The sequence below is a fragment of the Sphaeramia orbicularis genome, chromosome 8, assembly GCF_902148855.1.
Source record: "Sphaeramia orbicularis chromosome 8, fSphaOr1.1, whole genome shotgun sequence".
Lineage (NCBI taxonomy): Eukaryota > Metazoa > Chordata > Actinopteri > Kurtiformes > Apogonidae > Sphaeramia > Sphaeramia orbicularis.
The window spans coordinates 32,401,308-32,422,667 of record NC_043964.1 but is presented as its reverse complement, the minus strand read 5'-3'; the positions used below and the strand labels follow the sequence as shown (position 1 = coordinate 32,422,667).

At 38.2% G+C, this 21,360-nt stretch overlaps 3 protein-coding genes across 3 annotated transcripts; 1 reads left to right on the top strand and 2 right to left on the bottom strand.

The window, feature by feature from the left end:
• Window positions 1-6,673: 6,673 nt before the first annotated feature.
• Window positions 6,674-11,482, bottom strand: dhps (deoxyhypusine synthase). Its single transcript, XM_030142083.1, has 10 exons — window positions 11,353-11,482; window positions 9,926-10,125; window positions 9,623-9,796; window positions 9,401-9,522; window positions 9,156-9,252; window positions 8,938-9,024; window positions 8,275-8,380; window positions 8,053-8,156; window positions 7,686-7,811; window positions 6,674-7,342 (listed from the first exon to the last, which is right to left on the bottom strand). The coding sequence occupies exons 2-10, from the start codon at window positions 10,118-10,120 to the stop codon at window positions 7,247-7,249; spliced, it is 1,107 nt and encodes a 368-aa protein (XP_029997943.1). The 5' UTR covers window positions 10,121-10,125; window positions 11,353-11,482; the 3' UTR covers window positions 6,674-7,246.
• Window positions 11,483-12,252: 770 nt separating this feature from the next.
• Window positions 12,253-13,241, top strand: LOC115424653 (guanine nucleotide-binding protein G(I)/G(S)/G(O) subunit gamma-12-like). The gene is made up of 2 exons (XM_030142027.1): window positions 12,253-12,651; window positions 12,787-13,241. The coding sequence occupies exons 1-2, from the start codon at window positions 12,559-12,561 to the stop codon at window positions 12,910-12,912; spliced, it is 219 nt and encodes a 72-aa protein (XP_029997887.1). The 5' UTR covers window positions 12,253-12,558; the 3' UTR covers window positions 12,913-13,241.
• Window positions 13,242-13,282: 41 nt separating this feature from the next.
• On the bottom strand, window positions 13,283-17,714 carry fbxw9 (F-box and WD repeat domain containing 9). Its single transcript, XM_030142026.1, has 7 exons — window positions 17,087-17,714; window positions 16,833-16,980; window positions 15,684-16,656; window positions 15,121-15,269; window positions 14,826-15,029; window positions 14,651-14,716; window positions 13,283-14,134 (listed from the first exon to the last, which is right to left on the bottom strand). The coding sequence occupies exons 1-7, from the start codon at window positions 17,206-17,208 to the stop codon at window positions 14,060-14,062; spliced, it is 1,737 nt and encodes a 578-aa protein (XP_029997886.1). The 5' UTR covers window positions 17,209-17,714; the 3' UTR covers window positions 13,283-14,059.
• Between the last annotated feature and the right edge of the window lie 3,646 nt (window positions 17,715-21,360).

The following is a 21,360-nucleotide window of genomic DNA, read 5'->3' as shown; positions in this document are numbered from 1 at the left end:
TTATTTAGAGTCTGGACTTCCCCAAAAGTGTCCCACTGACTCATACCTTGTACATGGCGGAATATTCATGCTGCTGAAAATAAAGACACTTGAAGGGGATGGCAAAATAGCCCTGAATCTGGATCTAATGAGAGGAACGGCATTCGATTATTAACATGCGTCCTTGTACAGACAAGTAATATTAAACAAAAAGGAATTTGGGGTAATATGTTTTTCCCCAGGGGTGAGGAGTGTATGCACTTGTACCTGTCATCAGGTAATGACAGTAATAGCAGTCGTTAACCTATACATATATACACTACATGTCCCTTTGAATGACGTGAAAATTCCTGACTATTTCTTAAGAGATTTAGCAGTAGCTTAGCAGCAGAGGAAACACGGCCCAGTGCTTTCCAGCATTTTTTTTTTTTTTCCACACAAGGGGCACAGATAAAGGGGCAGAGGCAGAATGGAGCAGAACGTCTTTAAGGGGAGTGCCACTTGACTGGCCACTTCCTCCTACCCTAATTCTCCATTCTGTCATTGAAAAGTTATTTTTATAAGAGGCCACAGGAAGTCTGGGAGTTGACATGAAACACACACATACGGTACACACGGGACTGAGAAAGCAAAGTAACTACGACCTGTGAATGACAAAGATGCAGCTACTTCAGGCTCCATCAGGACTCAGTGAGAATTCAATCCCTCCCATAGAAGTAGACGTGGAATGGAGGTGATTGGACCACAAGAGGAGGACTGTTTTAAGTTAAATCCCGGTGACTGGTGCTGATATTTATAATTTGTGCTTTTGCATGCTTTGAAATCTTTACCTTAGTTGTGTCTGTTGGCCAGGGGAATTCCTGGCAGAGTGATTTTTGAGACTACATGACTGAATCACATTGCCAGGGATTTCCAATGGCTGACATGAAGAGTGCGACTTTTTCACACAAGCACAGACATACACAAATTCAGTACGCACTGTCACACCCATGTTTGTAATTTGCATACGCTCTCGCAAACACACCCAATCTCGCTCGCCCTCTATCAAGAACAGATGCTCATAACCTGGCTGTGCGGCAGCAGAACTTAACGCACATGTGAACAGTGAGTGTCTGCCATGTTCACAGTGGTTAAGTTCTGCCGCCACAGGGCTGCAGCCCACAGGGGGAGAGTAAAGGTCAGGGAGGGGCCACACTGCATAAAACTACCGCTCTTCACGTCAACAACAGGCTTCAGATGAGCTTGATAGAATTCACTGCAATAACCTAAAACAGAACCGTTAAATATCCAGCAGAAGCCCAGAAATATCTGAAAAGTCTGAGCTCAGCGGTGAAAACGAAAAGCTCTGTTACAATAGTTCAAGAAGCAAAAATGCATTGGGTCTTATTAGCCAGTTTTACTTGTAAATTCTGTTTTATGTGTCTGCTTAATTACCTCTCCTATAACAGCATGTGTTAAATGTTGACAGCATGTGTTTCAGTATGTGTGGGGTTCAGAGATGACTCGTATATGCAGATGAAGTATGGCTGGAGGGATGTGTAGTGTGGGAGCAGGTATCACTATATGAGAAATTCTCATCAGAGTTGCTAAGGTGGTGAATTAACAAAAATTGTGTGGCTTGTGTGTCAGTGTCTGTTAAATGTCAGATCTCTCATTAGTGTCAAAGGCTGCTTCTGTTCCTGAAGGGTGAGCAATATGTTGTCATCTGTATCAGTGGCTGCCAGAGTCTCAATGTGTGTATATGTGTGTGTGCACGCTTTTTGTTTATGCAACCGCCTTTTGATTTTTGCATGAGCATCAGTGTCTATTTGTTGGATGGGAGTGTGCATTTTGCAGACTTTCCTGTATGTGCGTGTGTGTGTGTGTGTGTATGTGTGTGTGATCACCTCTGTCTGCAACCCCCCTCGCCCCTTGCTGGGTCAGTCTCCTGTGCCTGCTGTGCTGATAATCAGTGTGTGACGTCGGCTGGCTCAGTTCAGCAGGAACAGGGGACTGGTCTCATTTCCACACACACATACACACACACACACATATGCACGCACACACATTGCTCACCTTAATAGCACTATAACTCTATTATATCCTCTTGAAATGTACTTACAAGTTAAAAACTCAACCACGGAAAAGGCAGACAATGAAATAAAACTTGAATACATCTAGAGGCTTTTATTGTGTCCATTTATTTATAGATGCAGCTTTTTTTTTACAATTATGACCCAGTTTTCTTGGATGTTTGGAAAATTGTGTTTTTTACATTATTAAAAGATACATTCCTCATTCAGCCACACTGACTGTAAAATCATAGTGAAAGTGAATTTGAGATATATGTCATGCTTGTATTAAAGTCTGGTCGTGTGCAATATTTGTTATGTTCATTAAAGTCAGTGTCTTTGTCTTTCTGTTGTCCTTTCCTGGTGATATGAAAAATAAAATATTAATTCAAGATATGCATTTTATGAGAAGAAGGAAGATGCATAGACATTGCTGTGTACATTTGTGTTTCAAACAAATATAATGTAAATATAGTGACTGCTTCATACTATAATCTGCCATGTGTTTTTAAAATTAACTTAATAAAATACATTCATTTTGTAAAGTATCATCTGTCACTTGTTTTTTGTCACTTACAGAAAAGAATGATTAAATTCCACCCTTTACTCGTCTCTTCCTTTGTCTGCATCATCTTGTTTCTCTGCCTCTATTTGTTGAGGTATAAACAGGAAATCAAATGTGACATAGATGGCAGAGAGTGTGCTGGTTTTTATTCCAAAGATTAAAAAAAAGGCATAGAGAGGTTGCTCATGTCCATCAGTGGGATAAGGTGGCTGTAGCTGAAATAAAGATCTGCATATTTTTATGGAAACGCAGTGCCTATTTGTGGTCTTAATTTTAGCGGTAAAGTCAGACAGTGTGTTTCCATTGCAGGGGAACACTGAAAATCTAATAAATAAATCGTGCAGCATGAACATTGTATTTTTTATTGTCTATACAAGATGCTACTCAATAATATAGAAGTGCAAAATCTAATTTAATGGTACTGTGCAGTTCCATTACTAAAAATCTGCAATTGTTTTGTAATTTCATTATAGTCATGATCTACATAGCTACATAAATTTTGTCTCATTTTAAGAGTAACTATGGAAAAGTTGTCAAGATGAACCATGACGCAATGAAACTTTAAGGCAGGGGTGTCAAACACACGGCCTGCAGGCCAAAACCAGCCCACAAAAGGTTCCCAATCTGACCCACAGGATTAATTTTTTAGGTGTAAAAATTACACTTAGGATGTTAATGGTCAGGAGCATCAAACTCATTTTAGTTCAGGGGCCACATACAGCCCAATTTCAAGTGGGTCATGCCAGTAAAATAACTACATAATAACCTATGAATAATGACAACTCTAAATTTCAAAAAAAAAAATTTATAATATTATGCCTGTTACAAAATGTTTAATGTCTTTGTAGATCCATCACCATCTGTAATGCAGATGTATAAATGATATGTTGTGGTATAATATTATTGAAACCACACTTACTTTTCTAAAGAAATTGGAATGAATGTATAAATGAAATCTTTATTTCAAACATGCAGAACAACACAACAACAAAAAAATACATTCATACAAGTTCTGTAATGCATTTGACACAAACGCTTATTCATTCCTTCCCCAAATTCAACTCATTACAATACAACACATAAATTATATCAATCTATATTAATACAACATGTATATGTCTTTATGTTTATCAATATAATAATCATATATATAATCCTACATCATAATCCACCACATATGTGGTAAATATAAACCCACATAAATACAATATAATCTTCTATAGTTTGTAATCATACACAACCTTGCTTCTAATTTATATTTTTATCTCAGTTATGTTATTTATACTACTCACAAACTACATTAGTTTATATGAATACAATATATTAAATATGTGATATATACATGTACTCCGCTATATATTAGCCAAGCCATCTATACTGCATTCTATACCACCTTAATGTGCTGTCCCAATATTCACCAGTGTCATCACAATTAACATCCACCCTCTTCATTATACCTGTTCAGTAAAAGGTTTTTGTACATTTTTAAAAGTTAATTGTGGTTCATACCTTCAGTTTTTATTATTATTATTATTATTATTATTATTATTATTATTATTATTATTATGTTTTCCCTTTGTTATTCTGTAATATATATATATATATATATATATATATATATATAGAGAGAGAGAGAGAGAGAGAGAGAGAGAGAGAGAGAGAGAGAGAGAGACAGAGAGAGAGAGAGAGAGAGAGAGAGAGAGCCCGGAAGTGAAAAATTTTTTGCTTTGTATATTATTTGTGTAGTCTTGAATTTGACCAGATTCAGAAATTTCAGTCTGCATGCCTTTAACTACAGAGGGTTTGGGTGTGAAATTTCTAATTGTTCAGGTTATTCACATTTTTTTGTGAAAGGAATTATGTGTGTACATTTTTTTTTGTGTGTAAATGTATATATTTTCATAATTAATTTTTTGCACGAAAACAAAGCGAAAAAAATGGAGTTGTCATAATTTATAAGTTCTTATGCAATTATTTTACTGGTCCGGCCCTCTTGACATCAGTAAACTTTGACCCCCTTAGTGTAAGGTTTTGAAGCGCGTGCAGGAGCTGAAACCAGACTTGCTTGTCTGTAACCGTTTTATTTTTCAGTCTCTGTGGTGACCAGCGTCAATACAAGGTGGTTAGCCGACAATCATAACTTTTTTTGATAAAAACTGGTGTCAGACTGTAAACAGTAATCCGGATGTTTGTCCTCACCGGTGGTTACCACAGCAACGGCGACACATGGCCGTCATCAGCGTCAGCCAGCTGCGTCAGGAGCGGCAGACGGCAGTTCAACTGACGACTTCCGGTTTCAGAGAAAGCGCGAGCTAAAGGTAAGGGACACTCCCTATAGTGTCTGCGCCGCCTCTGTCAGTCCTGTTGTGTTTACTGCAGTCTGTACCCGGCCTCCATACATTTATGACTCTATTGTCCTCCTATATCTGTTTATCTTTCTGTATCAGTCGGCCTCTCCTCTTCACCGTACATGTTTTTCTTCTTCTCCTCCTACACCCACCCATTTGGACTCCCTCACCTGCCGCCACCTCACCAGGCTGGCCAATAGCTTCCAAAGGTGGGAGTTCCCATGGCAACATAACAGGTAAACAAAGGTGGAGATAAGGAGCCAGCGAGGTGCAACAGGGCAGACTGCCGACTATTAGTTACAGATCCTGACAGTAACATATCCTTAGAAATTAAATAAATATGCAAATGTGTCCAAATGTATCCTGTGTGTTATTTCCCCTTCTCTCCCCGCAGATCCACCCCACCCTGCAGCTGTGCAGCAGGTCCGCTCTCCCTCTCTTTCCCTGTCTGGCTGGAGCTTTAGTTCTCACAATGAAAAAAAAACTGCCAATCTGGCTGGGAGAAGGCATAATTGCCATTATGACTCCTGTGGCCCTGCACATCACACAGTGTACTGATTGTTCCACAGAGGAGGAGGGGGCAAACACTGTCTGCTCTGTGCAGACGCCACACAATATTATCATAGCGTGACTACAGCTCATCCACACTCTCATATACATACACACAGGGTCTCTATCTCACTCCTTTCAGACCTCTCCCTGTAATCTTTCCATTAAGCACAAAACAAACATATATTTCTATAGTCTAAAAATCCATCTGTCTTCACCACTGTCTTCAAAGAGAATGTTTTAACTGTCAAGCCCTGGGTAAACACACACTCACACAGTGCCACCGCCAATAGGAAATGATAGAAGGATTGAATGGAAAAGCAGTTTGTCCCAAGACAGGAACGCCCAACTTGTGTATGAGTGTGTGTAGCTGAGGTTTTGGGAAATTTGACCTTATCCTAGTTCCAATTTCTACTTCTCCGTTTATGTTTCCAAACAAGAAAAGGTCACTAGTCCTACTAAAATATACACATGAACACATGCATTGCAGAAAAATTGAAATAATAAAACCATGCTCATATTTCCTTTCCAGTAAATATAACTCGCTGTGAGTGAATGTAACAGAGAATAAAGTTATAGATCTGGGAGGTGATTAGCCACAGGAAATATCCATTCCCACAATAGCCGGCTGATGTATTGCAATGGGAAATGTTTTTATCATTGTTACTAAATTATGCGGTTGATTCTGCTGACAGGAAAAAGGGAAGGAACTGCGAGTCCCACCTACACCGTGAGCACTTTGCGTAAATGGATGAAAACCCTGTGTCTGTGTAAATAAGCACCAATCAGACCAAAGTTCTGATGTGAGCGCCCTCGGGGGATTAGATAGGAGACTCTAACAAGCCACATCACAGCGACTGGAAGAGCTGGCTGCTATTTAGGCTTTGAAGTCTCAGTTACTGTTCAACAGATTGTCACATGGTAAATTTATATGTATATGTTCGTGCCAGTTGAGAGACACGCAGAACTTTTTGACACATTTCAACAGTGGTTGCTCTGATTGTAAGTGACTTCTACATAATTTTTAATGACTTGTGAGGTTTTAACTGTCCTGTAACATCATTTATAATCCTCCAAGCCAGAAAAATAAGTCATGTGAAAATAACCCTTTACAAATGCCCCCGGCCCTCTACACAAAGATTATTTGTGACTTTCCACTGATTAACTTACTACAGAAAGTTTTTGTTCATGATTTATTAAGGAGCCTCATCCTTTTTGACAGAGGTAAATGTTTACACACTGAAATTAAGATGCAACACAATATTTGTACAACAACCCAGATAGAAACTGAAGAGATGTAACCGTGTCATGTCATAACATAAGCAAAAGAAATAAAACCCCTACACATTATTTCCTCTTTAGTCTGGATCCTCTTTCTCTCTCACACACATACACACACACATTCACAAAAAAAAAACCCACACTTGGCAGACAGCATCTTTGGTACATCCTTGAGCATGTATCAGTTTAAAGAAAACAAATGTACTTGTTTCAACAAGTAATAAATAAAATGCATTAAGATAGAAAACCCTTAACATTCAATCCCGTTATATAATTATTAAACAGCGCTGTTTTACATTTGAGAGCGTTACACTGCCCGCTATTCCCCCTACTTTAACCCCCCCCCCAATTTACAGATTCAGAAGAGAAAGACCCTTTTTTACTCTATCAAACAGAGTAAAAACCAAATAATTTAGGTTAGATGTTTCAGGCAAAGCATTTAAGGAGCAAAGTATTTAGCTATGTGAGCTAATTTAATCACTTTTTTTCCCAGCAGTCAGCTTGTCAGCGTGGAGAGCGAAGGTCTGGGCCACCATCAGAGGAAACACTAAAGAAGCATCTGCGTACACCTGGAAACAATGAAATAAACACTAAAATCTCTCTGAAATACAGTTATATTTGGATAATGCTGCACACTAATCACAGTTATTTTGATCCAGTCTTATGTTTTTACATTCATTTTTTGGTGTTGTGATACAGCTGTAAGTGATTTGGGATCAAATACTATTCTGACACTGCCCCCTTGAGGCCAAAGTAGAGACAACAGCTCCTGGTAAAAACATTAGCTGTATTTCCTGTCTCAATGCAAGAAAATTATTTAGCATCCCCACCTGATCGTCTGCTTTCAACTTCTACCAATTTAACTGCACACATACTCATTCTTAAGTCATATTTCTAAAGTAAATCCAGTACCTTGACAGGTTTAGCATCCATTCTGATTTTGCCCCAGGATATAGCCTCATCAGGTCTGGCCCCAGAGTCAGAACCGTCAAACTCCTGACCAGTGTTTACAAAAACGGAGTAATCAGCCCCATTTCTCTGGAGGAAAAAAAAACAGCAAAAGGAAATGAAGACTTTAGGGTCCAAATATTTTTTTATCTTTATCATAGGTTTTTGGTAATGTTATAGAATGTAAAGTTTAAGATCAAAATGTACATATTTAAAATTTAGGACATACAAATGCCCATTTTCCTTAAGACTTTACAGTATTAAAAAAAAAAAAAAAAACTATGAAACCATCAGAAAAGTGAAAATAACATGATAACTAGAAGTTAGTTACCATGAGATTAGCGTTGGCTATGTGATGTTTGACCAGTCCTCCACCTAGGATGATCATTCCTGTTCTCTTGGCAAAAACTGCCTGGCTGTTTAACCTGCGGATATCTGAAACATCACAACAACTCAGAATTTAAACCATGTCTAATATGTCTAATTAAGGCTAAAGTCTCAGTCTGAAATTTTATTAAAAGGTGTGTAAATGTTTTTGTATCAGGACTTTTACCCTCCACTATGTCCAACACCAGACCAGGGTTCTTAAAAGAGTGAAAGTAGATCATGTCACCCAGAGAACCATCTGTCAGAGCTGGACTGAACACTGGAATGTTATTCTGAAACGCAACAGCATATACTTAAAGACTTAAACAGACACAAAACCACATTGTACAAACAAATGCAACAGAAATACTATGACAACAAAGGATACTGAATAGACAGCAACGCAAGCTTCTGATCATCAGTTTAACAAAAGCAGAGTGTCATTCATTTGTAACCCATACAGAATTATTTGAAACACACACATCTTCACTTGGTAACAGTTTGCTAATGATGCATTACCAAAAAGATAGTATATTATTATACTAAATGTACTGCAACTGCATCTCTGTAGGATGTAAACTAGAAAATAGTGAACATAAACTGTCACATTTTTTTATGGTTTTGTAGAGAGCATTGTTTTATAGGATGCTTTTCCGTTTGTTTATAGTTACTTATTACAAACTCAGCATGAAATGTGTCAAATCCACTTTAACCTGAGAGCAGAGTCAGTGATCTATGTCTTTGGGTTCTAACTGGAAAACACACTTCAGGAAAAAAATGCTCTCAATAAAGGCATTTCAGCAATATTTAGATTTTTTTTATCTATACATCACGCAGCCACATGACTCACCTTGTAGGCCCAGTAGTAGACAGAGTCAGTGTTGTTTATCTCCTTGCCAAGCCGGTGGATCATTTTAGAGGGAGTCCAGCGGGTTCCCTGAAAATTACATGATGCCACCAATGTCAGAATCAACTATGGATGATACCAGTAGCTCAAGTTATTTTAATGTCTCTAAAAAGGGTTAGCAACTACTGATCAATTCTCCTGGATGTAAAGTCAGCCCACACCTCTGTGTTTTGTTCCAACAACATTTGGTCCAGGATGGGTATGAGCCAATCTTCAAACTTGCAGTAGTTATCATTTGGCACTAACAGGTTCCCGATCCTGCAAACAGAGGGAATAGAAGAGAAGGGAGAGATGAAGATTTGAGGGGATAAACACAGATCAGATGTCAACAAAAAGAGACACAATAAAGATGTGGATAAATCAAGAGTCCAAGGTCTGTCTTGGCACTAGCATAATAAAGGCTGACCTGTTGATTCCCCTTTGTCGGAGCTCTTTGCCAGACAGGCTGAAGTCTCCCAAGTATGTGTTGGCCAGACACTTTATCAGGTCTTCCTCTATACCTCCAGCTGTGGTCACAATAACATCAACCTATAACAAAAAAAGAGGACTTTAGGAGAAGCCTATGTCATTCCTCACTCCAAGTTAAAAGTAAGGATATGAATAATTACTATTATAACAACAGCTTTACCATCTTGTGCTCTGCTAGGTACCGGATGCTCTCTCTCACTCCGGAGCTGATGAGGTTAGAGGTATAACCCAGGAAGATGGTGCAGCCAGGCTTGTGTGATGATTCACTAGACTCATTTCCCTCACTAGATTCATTTCCCTTATCTTCCTCCACTGGCTCAAGACGCTTCTCTATCTGAAAGTGTGGAGTTCTTTTGGGTTATTAGACAGCAATGGTCATAATCCTAGTTACAAAGAAATAAAATAAAAGAAGTAAATGAGAACATGTGTTTTTGTAATCTTTGCCGACACCAACTATTCTCACCATGTGATTAATTTCCTGTATGGCCATACCAAAGCTGCTGGCCTGGAAACCAGTGGTGAAGTATGACTTCAGCAAAGCCTCAAGATCCACCCCCTGGTTAAAGTCGTAGCCTCTGATCTTCGGCATATCCTCTGGGAGTGCACAGCTGGGCTTGAGGACAGCCTCCATGGCAACAGAAGGGGCTTGGCCAGCCATCTCTTCTGTAAAAGCAAAGCAAATTTAAGAGTTGACAAAGATTTTCCTATTTTACTGCTTGCACATACAAAGGTCTTACATAAATTGCAATTATTGTTCAAGGTAAAGTAACTGAGCTTGTCCTAATGTCCAACTATTTTAATGTTACACACCTGAACTGTTGACAAGCTCAGCCTCAATGGTAAAGCACCCAAGTGTTTTCATAAATTATGGCATTGTGTAAATCAGATGTTCAAGACATTTTCACAGCTACTTGTCTTCCTACTATGTAACTTGTTTTTCCAAACAATAATCTTGGCATAACTGCTAGTCCCTGGCTACCCATCATAACTACTACAATTCAGTACTGGAGCGTAACTAAGTATTTTGTGAATGTACAGTTCAAAGCACTAGGACTTTATTTGAGAATTAACTTCATCAATTTATTTTTGTATTCCACCAAACTACTTTTCTGATTACAATTCTTCATCTCTTCCCGATCAGTGAAAATCCATGATTCTTCAGATGTACTGATTTTGAATAATAGGGATAAAATAAAGCATGACATGTTCCTTTTTGGGTTGGAAAATTTTCTACCTTAATCAAAGAAAAAAGTACTAAAAAAATCTCTTGGATTAGTTAAAAGCTAAAAGCAGCTGTTGCAGCTCAAGAACAGTTTTTATAGAGCCATCATGGCATGACAAATTATAAAATATGATACACTTTTTTTTTTAGATAACAGCACAATAATAATACAACAAGAACATTACAATATTGAGTTGAGCCTCAAAGGGGTGCTATTGTCCTGCACAACAACAAATTTGACAACTTTCATACCTTAAAGAGATTTGGCTGGGAATATTTACGTACTTTTGGATAGATGATTAGGCCTTGTAAAAAAAAAAAAATTGTTTTCAAGTTGGTAGACTTCACTGAATCCATGTTTAAAATATGCCTTCGTCTGAATTTAACTAGGACTGAGAAAAATCACAAACAATCAAAAGTATAACCTAACACACTTATTCAGAATATTACTATCCCAGTGACTAGTGAATTTGCAGAAATGTTATGGTTTCATACAAAAGCTAGGTCTTAAAGTTAATACACTGGGTCTATGGCTGACGCAGAATCAAGAACCAGGTACGCATGTGATCTCATGTTTAGCTTTGGGTATTAAGCTAAGCTAACTGTTACCAAGCTAACTGACTGGTTTTAAACAGAGTTAACATTTCAAGACAACCATGAAAATGTACCTGTTTTTGAATAGGTGCCAGGTGGTGGAAATGGCAAGCAGTGAACAAAAGCAAATGATGCGACAACACACTATTTACATCAACGTAACTAACTCATGCCTCCCTTGCCGCAAGGAACCTCCCATTACCGGAAGTGTTTCTTCTTCTATGGTTTGTGAAAGTAGTAAGAGCCCTCTGCCCTCTGTAGGTTGATAAATATACTACCAGAAGTTTTAAACGGAAAACCAAAGAAATAAAACAAAATAAAATTACATTAAATTTAATTAAATTAAATTTAAAAAATAATAATAAAATCTAAATTTAAAAAAAAATCCAACATCGGCACATTCCTAAAATAAGTGCCTAAGTCATGTGTTGACAAAAATGACATTTTATATTAAAGTCATCAAATACTCAATTTCTGTTTGTTTTTTTTTTTTTATTTGTCTACATTTTCATTTGTCCATGTTATCGTTCATCCTTGTGTTGTTCAGCTGGACTGTATTTTGTTCTTGAAAACATTTTGCTTGTCATCCAAGAAACTTTACCACTTTTAGGAGGTGAATAGTTTCAAGAAAACCACACTCGCACAACATAACATTATTTCTACAGCACATCACTGAAAGAGACTTGAATGTGACTTGAATACCTGGCTTTTCTGCCTCCATCCATAATAATATACATTATATAGACTAAATGTCCTCTAAAATTAACATTTATTTGCAACATACTATAGCAAACTATTCCATGATCAAAAACCATTTAATTTTAGCCAAAAAAAATGTCTCAGTTTTGTCTGGGGTCGCCAGAAATTTGTGATTTTAAAATGGGGTCACGAGCAAAAAAGGTTGGAAACCACTGCCCTTAAGCATACATTCCTAAACAATGGGGAAACTAGCAAATTTAGCATTTAACTAGTCAAGCACTTTATGGATTCGATCAGTGGTGGCTGCGAAGTGACGTGTGATATATGTGACATTTCCAAAACTGTTATATGACCTTTATATCACAGGGCCTTTGAAATCCCCCCCCCCACAGTGAACAAAAAGGAGTGCACAGGTCAAAAGGAAAGTCAGGAGTGTCTCTGACCAGACTCTCCTGTATTCTCTGATATTATCTGCTCTTTGGACCAAGCATTGCACAGCTGTTTGTTTTTCTTGCTGCTCCTTTTGGTGTTGATTACATCTGTGTAGTAAGACTTTCTGCAGATTCTTCAGCCAGAAGGTTATGTCAGGAAAGATGTGCAGCAGTAGCAGCGTTGTTCAGGCACAAAAACTGGTGGATCAACTTCGGCTGGAGGCAAGCATGGAAAGAATCAAGGTATGTAGAGAATCTGTGTAATCTGATGGAGAGGTATTGTTAAAATCAGCTGTAGGAAAAACTGATGACTTTTAGCCAGCATCTGAGCATCTTCTAAATATTACAATGCTATTCAGTCCATCTTTGTCTCTGCAGATTTCTCTGACAGCAGCAGATTTGGTTCAGTACTGTCAGGATCACAAGCGCAGTGACCCCCTGCTCACTGGTATCGCTGCTTCATCCAATCCATTCAAAGATAAGAAGACCTGTGTGCTTCTGTAATAGTACTGAGTGGAGATAACCACTTATTAATGACTACTGTATAACAGATTGATGTGTGTTTATACATATACTTTATATTATCCATGGATAATGAGATCAAACCTCTGGAGTCAGAAATTGTTTTCTTTGCTCTGCCAACATGAAAAAGTAGACGAAATGCAACATATGTGATAAAGAAAGATGGGATTTATGTAAACCATTTGCTTTCAACCTGTTTTATCTTAAAGTGTTAAATATTACCACTTTGTGATAATAAAATTAATTCAAATGTCTCCTAATTTCTTTTCATCTTGAGTCAGTTTGGATTGTTATCAGCTGAGTGTGTTGAACACAATTCAAAATTCAAAACAGGGAAACAAACAATGTAAGAAATTCTATTGCAGTCATTTCCTGGGGTTTTTATTGTGTTCGAAATGATTTGTGGTTAAGATTGATTTAATTAAATATAACACACACAAGGTTTTTGCAACTTGTTCAAAGCAGAACAAGTCAAGACCAGACAGACATAACATTCACTTTACTTTTAAGCTGTGTTTGAATAAATAGCCTTAGAAAAACAATGAGTATGTAACAAAAGGCTCAGTTACAAAGACTTCACTGTAAATGATAAGTAAAACTGTAGTGGGTTTGGTTCAGTGAAACAGATTGAGTCAATTCATGTGAATTCATTCAGTTCATGTAAATGGTATAAATCCTTAAAAATGTGTTTTCCACATTGATGAATAAACCACAATTTAAAAGACAATGAACATCTTCATCTGCCGTGGAGTGAAGGTGTGAACTGAAAATTTAGTGGACATGTGATGTCTTTATGTACATGTAGTTTATAAAAAGAAATTAAACAGCAGTTCATACAATGCACTGATGACATTTTAACATCTGTGTTGGCAGTCGGCAAACTAAAATAATTCAGCCATATGTTCTTCATTTAAGGAGCTAATTTATAGTCCACTGCATTCATGTTTACACATTAGCTACTAATTAGATCCATTGATATAAAACCAGGCAGTCAGACTGGATGAGAGGCAATGAGTTGTATAATCCCTACATTGCAATAAGATGGAAGATTACTGTTGTGCTGACAGGCATCCACATTTGTCACCATTGTCTTTCAAAGTTTTGCCCAATAGCTTTACAAGTCTTGCAGTCATTTTCTTGGCCTCCACACTTCGGCATACATATCACCTGAGGCAACGGCGAGGACTCCAGCTTCCACACTCAGCTGAATGATGAAGACAGGCAGGGAAGACACAGGGAAACAAGCATTTAAAAGATAAGAATGCAGCCTCAACAAATTAAGTACAAAGTTCTTGGAAAACACTATAACATGCATCTCAGATCTATAACATGGCGTAGCCAAACACATTGTTAATTCAAAAGCTCAAACAACAGTTGAGCGTGAGTTGTGTGGTCCTCTGTGGCTTTTATTTATTTATTTATTTACTTTTATGGATTTTATTACTTTTTAACTATTTGATTTTATTGTGTTATTTAGAGCATTGCTGTAGTTTTATGTACTTATTTATTGTTTTTAGTATTTCTTTTAATTGTTTTATTGTTTGTATGATTTGCAGCACTTTGGAAACGTTCTTGTTGTGTAAATGTGCTACATAAATAAAGTGGATTGGCTTGGATTGGATTGAAATAGTTTATAGCTTTATCAGATAAAGTAACAATTTATGTATAGTTAAATTCATAATTTTGACATTTTAGATGAGATGTAGAACAAAACACTAACCCCATTAACTCCAGCTTGATGCTGCAGTGTGCATAATGTCCTTGGAGGTGCACATGGTATATGTACCTGCAGTAAAGACAACAACACAGAAAACTGTAAGGAAGGTTACCACTTAAAATATGAGCAACAGTATTTTAAAAATTAAGTAAAATAAAAAGGTATTAGCTCTAAGCACCTTGACAGTCCGATCAGATGAACAGGTATAGAGGCTTCCAGCGGACCTGTGGATGCCAGTGACAAGAGCTGTGTGCCCCACATCGAACTGGGACAAGGGTTTTAAGATCCCTGACTGCATGGAAAAGGAGTGGAGCATGCCCCTATTGTCTCCTGCCCACACCTCACTGCCACTGTAGCTCATGGACAGCAGGTAGGAGCTCAGCTAGAAACAGAGCATTTGGAGTTAATCCAGGCATATGTGTAAATAAACTGATGTTAAAATGTTACATGTGCGTTTGTGCATTTGCTTTTACCTGGACTTTCTTCAAGCCTTTGCCTGCCCTGCAGTCATAGACAGCCACAGTGCAGTCTTTACTCCCAGAAATGATGTACCTATCATCGACAGCCAGGCACATTACTGCATTACCATGGAGACGGAGGCTTTTCACCAGAGGTTCAGCAGCTGTTCAGAAAAATTGTGATTTGATTAGAAATCGCAAACAGCTACAAATGGGACAAATTGTCAACACAGGGATGCTCTTTATCATTTCATCTCTGCAGGTGAAATTCTGCGAAACTGACACCAAAATGCACTAAATATATAATACATAATTATATATGAATAAAAATACATAATAATATATGAATATGTAATACATAATTCCTTCTTTTCAGTGACATAATTATTGGGTATTTTTCTTCTTCAGTTACAGATGTTATGATGTACTGTAGATTAAACTTGTATGTCAGAATAACTGTATTCATTATTATTGCAGGCAATATATAGTGATCGTATCATAATTTGCGTTACTGTGATTTGCACCTCTAACAAAACTGAAGACCACAAACATAAAACAAATTTTGAAAATCCCCTCACCTCTGGTGTCATACATGTTCACTCTCTTGTCAAATGTTCCAGCCAGCAACATGTCTGTTTGACAGGACAAGCAGAGGACAGCAGCTCCAGCCCTGATAACCCCCCTCTCTGCCCCACCTGCCTGCAGGTCCCACAGCCTCACTGTGCTGTCAAAGCCCCCAGATGCCAGCAAAGGCCCCTGGGATGCAAGGCACCACACCCATCCTCGATGAGTGCTAAAGTTGCCCCGTCCTCCCAAAGTGTAAAGCAGGGCACTGTTAGAACTGGCCTGCAAGTCCCAGAGTTTAACATTCCAGTCTCTAGAACCTGTAGCGCAAACTTTTCCCTCACCCCCGACTAGCAGGACCGAGTTGATCTGAGCAATATGGCCTGAAGGCAGGGTGATGCACTCTAGTGCTGGTGGTGGGCTTGGACTTCTGGCTGGTTGAGATTCTACATGTGCCTGTCTTTCATTTTCCTGATGGGGGTCAGCCAAGTTCTCTTGGTGATTGGCATCACCTCGCTCCTCTTCAAACACTACTCTATGGTCCCTTTCTCCCTCCATTAGTGCCACTGCATCCTCTTCCATTTGGTCGCCATCAACAACTGGCTGCATTTCACCATCCTCACCCTCCAATGCCACCTCCATCCCTTCATCAACACCATACGCAACTTCCTGTCCTGCCACCCCCACCCCTTCCACAACATCCACTCCCCCATCTTCAGGTATCTCTGCAGCTGGTTCATCATCATGCCCCGCCCTTTGCTGTTGCCTTGCTCTTTCTCTTTCCTCCTCCTCTTGGATTTGTCTGGCCACAAGGTGTGCTTGGTCTGACCAGCAGGTTATCAACTGCTCCATCTCCAAGCAAGCAGTGGGCCAGTCAAAGTCCTCCCTTGGTCCCACAGGAAAGCTTGCCCTGGATCCTGTTAGTCTGCGTGCACGAAGCTGCCATGCAGTGCTGTCCTTGCCTACATTACCCAGTGCATGACAGACCTGGAAAGAAATGGGGAAAGAATTGAAGTTAATTTATTGCACTGACAGACTACCTTTTAAATTCTAAATAGATTTGGCTGATTACATGTCAAGAGCATTATTACTGACAAAAAGAAGGAAATGTAGATTACAATAACAAACAGGAATATAATGGGAGTGAAGGGTCAAAAACATACCTTTGGTAATACAGTGATGACACACTGAGCAGGAAGATGAGAGGCAATGTGGGTTACCATCTCCCATGGCAATGACAGCAAGCCACTGGCCTCAGAGGAAGGAGAGGGACTAACATCTGCTGAGGATGGGTGAGCATCTGGCAGGCAACTGATGACAATGTAAAGAAGAAATGAGATCTCCGGAATATTAAATAAACTGTATAATTTTGTAATAAGAATAGTCAGATAATTATTAATGAGAGTAATAGTCTTACCCCTCCAGGTCCCGCCTGGAAGTTTCACTGTTGTGGGATTTCACAGGATCAGGAGATGTTTTATCCTGGTCACTACGTTTTCCTGCTTCCATTTCCTTGAGATCAACCCTGACCTCAGACATCCCCTTCTCTGTGTTTCAACTCAACACATCTAACTTTTGCACTCTAAGAAAACATTACTTTGCCTCGATACTTGTCTTTGGTGCACTGTAACGTTAATTTGTGACTTAGAAAAAACAACTTCAGCCCCTTGCCATCAATACAGCCCGTTTATGTTTGATGTCACTTAGTAGAAAGAGACGATATAGTGTGATTACTTTGTAGAAGTCTTACAGTAGACAACAGGCAGACGGCAAGTTGACAGACAGACTGCTGTAAACAGGGTAACGTTGGTTAGCTGAGTACGGCTAAATGTTACAGATAAACCAAGCCCTGGGCAATGCTAGCTGCTGAAATGTCAGCCGAATCCATCTAAATTTATCGTTACCACTGTCAAAATATAAAGTAACCCCTTACCAAATCATATATCTCGCATTAAAAAAAGAAATTTCAGCTGTCATCCATCAGCTGTTATCGAGGAGAACTCGAACTACAAACAAAAGTCACCGCTTCCGGTGTTGACTGATGTCGTCATCAAACTGCGTACGGTAATAACTTTAAACTTGTTCTCTTTTTTTTAATGAAAAAAAATATAAATCATGGTCATTTAAGGTAGCTGAATAGCTAACTGAGCACAACAAGACTTTTAATTAAGATAATAAAAACGTATAAAACAAAACAAAAATAAATAAAGGTATGTGAATGAAGAGGAACCCAATGAGTAAAAAGAACTGAGAAAAACTGAGGAAAAAACACTTCATTGCAATTTATTTATTCATGTTTAATTTTATTTTATGCTATTGTGACTATGTCTAAATACAACTGCTTACATGAAACTCTCTTTAAATTAAATGGAGGCTATTATTTATTTAATTTTATCATCTCACTCTTGTTCTTCTATCTCCTAAACACAAAAAACGCTCACTTGATCGAGGCCTAATGTCTGTCTTTGTTATTGATTAAATCATCAGCATCATTAAAAAAATTATTATGTCAGAAATTAATCAAAATACTGAAACAGAGCTCAGCTTTTGAAACATGTTCAGTGTTTGAGGTTTCCCCTTGCGCACCTCTGACCACTGATTCATATTATGTTAATTTTTTATATATTGCCTCAGAGGTGTACGTCTGTTGCATGGTTGACTTTTAGCTTTCATTCAAATACAGCCTGGATGATTTGTTGCATAGCTGTGAAAAAAATATGTGGTGGTGGTGGTGCTGGTATAATATTTTATTACCAAGGTCGATGCCAGTTTTTGATAATTTTATGCCAGAATCTAAGCAAGAGGATAGTAGAATGACAATATTAAGGTAATAATACCCATACTCAGATAATTAACAACAACTGTCTACAACGATGCAGAACAAACAGGTTCATAAAATCATTTATCCCTGCTGTTCTCAACCTTGTAAATGACAGTTATTTGGAATGTATGCCAGTATTTGTTGTTGTTTGGCACTTCCTGATTATTCAAATTTTTCCTTAAGAAGTTTTTCAAAACTCAGGGATGAATATAAAAAAAATATACATATCATTTGCCTAAATGTTAAAGCAGTGAGCAACAATGTTAAAATGAAATGGCACGTATCAGGACAGATTTCCTGAATCCGCTCGTTCAACAGTGGAGTTGTAATAGTCTGTTGGAGAAGGTGCTCCGCTGTCTGTCCAGTGTGTGGTGCAGAGGGTGCTCATCATTGTCCATGATGGATATCAGTTTCTTCAGCATCCTCCTCTCTACCATAGTCTTAAAATTGTCCAGCCTGAGACCAATTGCAGAGTTAGCCTTCTTAAAAATTTTATCAAGTCTATTGGTGTCACTGGCTCTGATGCTGCTGCACCAACACATAGCTGCAAACAAGATGGCACCGGCCACAACAGACTAGTAGAAGATCTCAACATCTTGTTGCATGCACTGAAGGATCTCAGCTTCCTCAGAAAATAATCTGCTCATCCACTTATTGTACACAGTCTCAGTGTTAGATTTCCACTCCAGTCTATTGATCACCATCTCCAGGTATTTATAATCGTCCACCTCCTCCACAGCCTCCCCCCGATCCATAGGGGCTGTGAAGACGTCCTCTTCTTCCTGAAGTACATCACCATCTCCCTGGTCTTGTTGACATTCAGCCTCAGGTGATTCCGTTCAGTCCACTCCTTCACTTATACACTCCACAACAGCTGAGTCATCGGAAAACGTCTGCAGATGACATGACTCAGAGTTATGCTGAAAGTCAGTGGTGTTTTAGGTGAAGATGAAAGAGGAAAGCACGGTCCCCTGTGGAGCTCCCGTACCACTGACCACAACATCAGACAGAACACCACCTATATGGACAAACTGTGGCCTGCCTGTCAGGTAGTCGGTAATCCAGGCGATCCACCCCATCACCAGCAGCTTCTCACCCAGTAGCATAGACTGGATAACATTTAAAGCACTGGAGAAATCAAAGAATGTGATCCTCACAGTTCCTCCTCTACCATCCAGGGGCATTTGAGCTCACTCCAGCAGGTACATGACAGTGCCATCAACTCCCAAATGGGGCTGATAAGTAAACTGCTGAGGGTCTAGAAACATCTTCACCTGTGGCCTCAACCGGGGTAAGACCAGTCTCTCCAGAACCTTCAGGCCATGAGATGTGAGAGCTACTGGTTTATAGACGGCCATGTCAGATGAAGGGGGACAGGAACCAGGAAGGACATCTTCCACATGTCCCTCTCACTGTTGTGCTGGAGTTTGGTTTCCAGCTTCCTCCTGTATGTGTCCTTACTTTGTCAAATGTACCCATGTTGATTTAATTTTATTTATTGTCATGCGTTATTGTATAATGGTCCTGAATGATTTGACTGTGGGTGAGTGAGGCGTTGTGGAGTTGCAAGGGGTGAAAGAAAAATGGAACATACCTGTTCCATGCATATTATGATCCCACACTGTGTGCATACATTCCTAATAAACTTAGAAAACTAATAAAATCTTTATATATATATATATACACATATAAAAAAATATATATATATATACACACACATATACATATATATATACATATATATGTATATATATATATATGTGTATATATATATATATATATATATATATATATATATATATACATACATATATATATATATATATATATATATATATATATATATATATATATATATATATATATATATATATATATATATATATATAATTACATTGAATTATTAGAAATAACCAGCAGACCTTGGAATTTCTTTGAAAAAAAAATCCATGTTAACCCAAAAAGACCCAGTGCTATTTTTATAGCAGTTTCCCAGTTTAATTTTTCTCTATTTTTGACCTTTCTTAACAGATTTATCACCGTTTATTCCAATATTATACTCTGTATTTGGCATTTTTAAGTATAAATCAGGTATTTTCTTATGTTTTATTTACTGATCATGTAGATTTTCATTAAAGCTCAGACTGAAGTTGAAGATTATTATATCAAAAACAGCGAAAACTGAAGAAAACATCACTTTTTTTGGTAAAATATATCACTAACAGAACATAAAAACAAATGTCTCCATCCACTGTCATTGATCCAACTCCATGGGTTTTACTGGTGAATCAGTGTTGTAGAAGATGATGTAGAGGTGTTTCCACGTTCACTACGGAGCCTCTGAACATCCAAATGGGTCATATCTGATGACCATGAAAAGATGACAAACTGCATTTTACACCAATTATTTACATGGACTGATAGGATTAGTGACTCCGCAGGTATTAAACAGTTTATATCAGTAGATACTTTTGGTCGTCGGTGGATGTTTGGGTCTTTATGGGTTAATGTTTCAACCCCCACTGAGGCTGTAGTCATCAAATGTGTTTCGTTCGAGGTTGAAGTTTATTTTAGTATTGTTAATTGTTTATTAATTCATTATGGAACTTAATGGATCCTGTGAAGTATATAAGAAACCACCAACTGGCCAAATTATCATCATCATACCCCATCCTAGCACTGAGCACAGCAACAAAGGACCTCCAACAGTCTGTGACAGGCCACCTTTGAAAGTGTCCCCCAAGAGTGGTTCAAGGACCAGCCAAATAATGCAGTTTATTTTGGACATATATAAGACATTGATATACTAGGTCAAAGCATCATTAACACATAGACATATTAGCGCTGTACTGTCATTCTCTACAAAGACA

Excerpts from the sequence above, each read along its gene's own strand:
- dhps (XM_030142083.1), bottom strand. The coding sequence starts at position 10,120 with ATGGCTGGCCAAGCCCCTTCTGTTGCCATGGAGGCTGTCCTCAAGCCC. Across the intron at positions 9,797-9,925 it reads TACAGGAAATTAATCACATG|ATAGAGAAGCGTCTTGAGCC; the intron begins GTGAGAATAGTT and ends CCACACTTTCAG. Across the intron at positions 8,381-8,937 it reads TCTACTACTGGGCCTACAAG|AATAACATTCCAGTGTTCAG; the intron begins GTGAGTCATGTG and ends GTTGCGTTTCAG.
- LOC115424653 (XM_030142027.1), top strand. The coding sequence starts at position 12,559 with ATGTCAGGAAAGATGTGCAGCAGTAGCAGCGTTGTTCAGGCACAAAAA. Across the intron at positions 12,652-12,786 it reads CAAGCATGGAAAGAATCAAG|ATTTCTCTGACAGCAGCAGA; the intron begins GTATGTAGAGAA and ends TTGTCTCTGCAG.
- fbxw9 (XM_030142026.1), bottom strand. The coding sequence starts at position 17,208 with ATGTCTGAGGTCAGGGTTGATCTCAAGGAAATGGAAGCAGGAAAACGT. Across the intron at positions 16,657-16,832 it reads TCATCACTGTATTACCAAAG|GTCTGTCATGCACTGGGTAA; the intron begins GTATGTTTTTGA and ends ATTTCTTTCCAG. Across the intron at positions 14,717-14,825 it reads CATCTGATCGGACTGTCAAG|GTACATATACCATGTGCACC; the intron begins GTGCTTAGAGCT and ends TCTTTACTGCAG.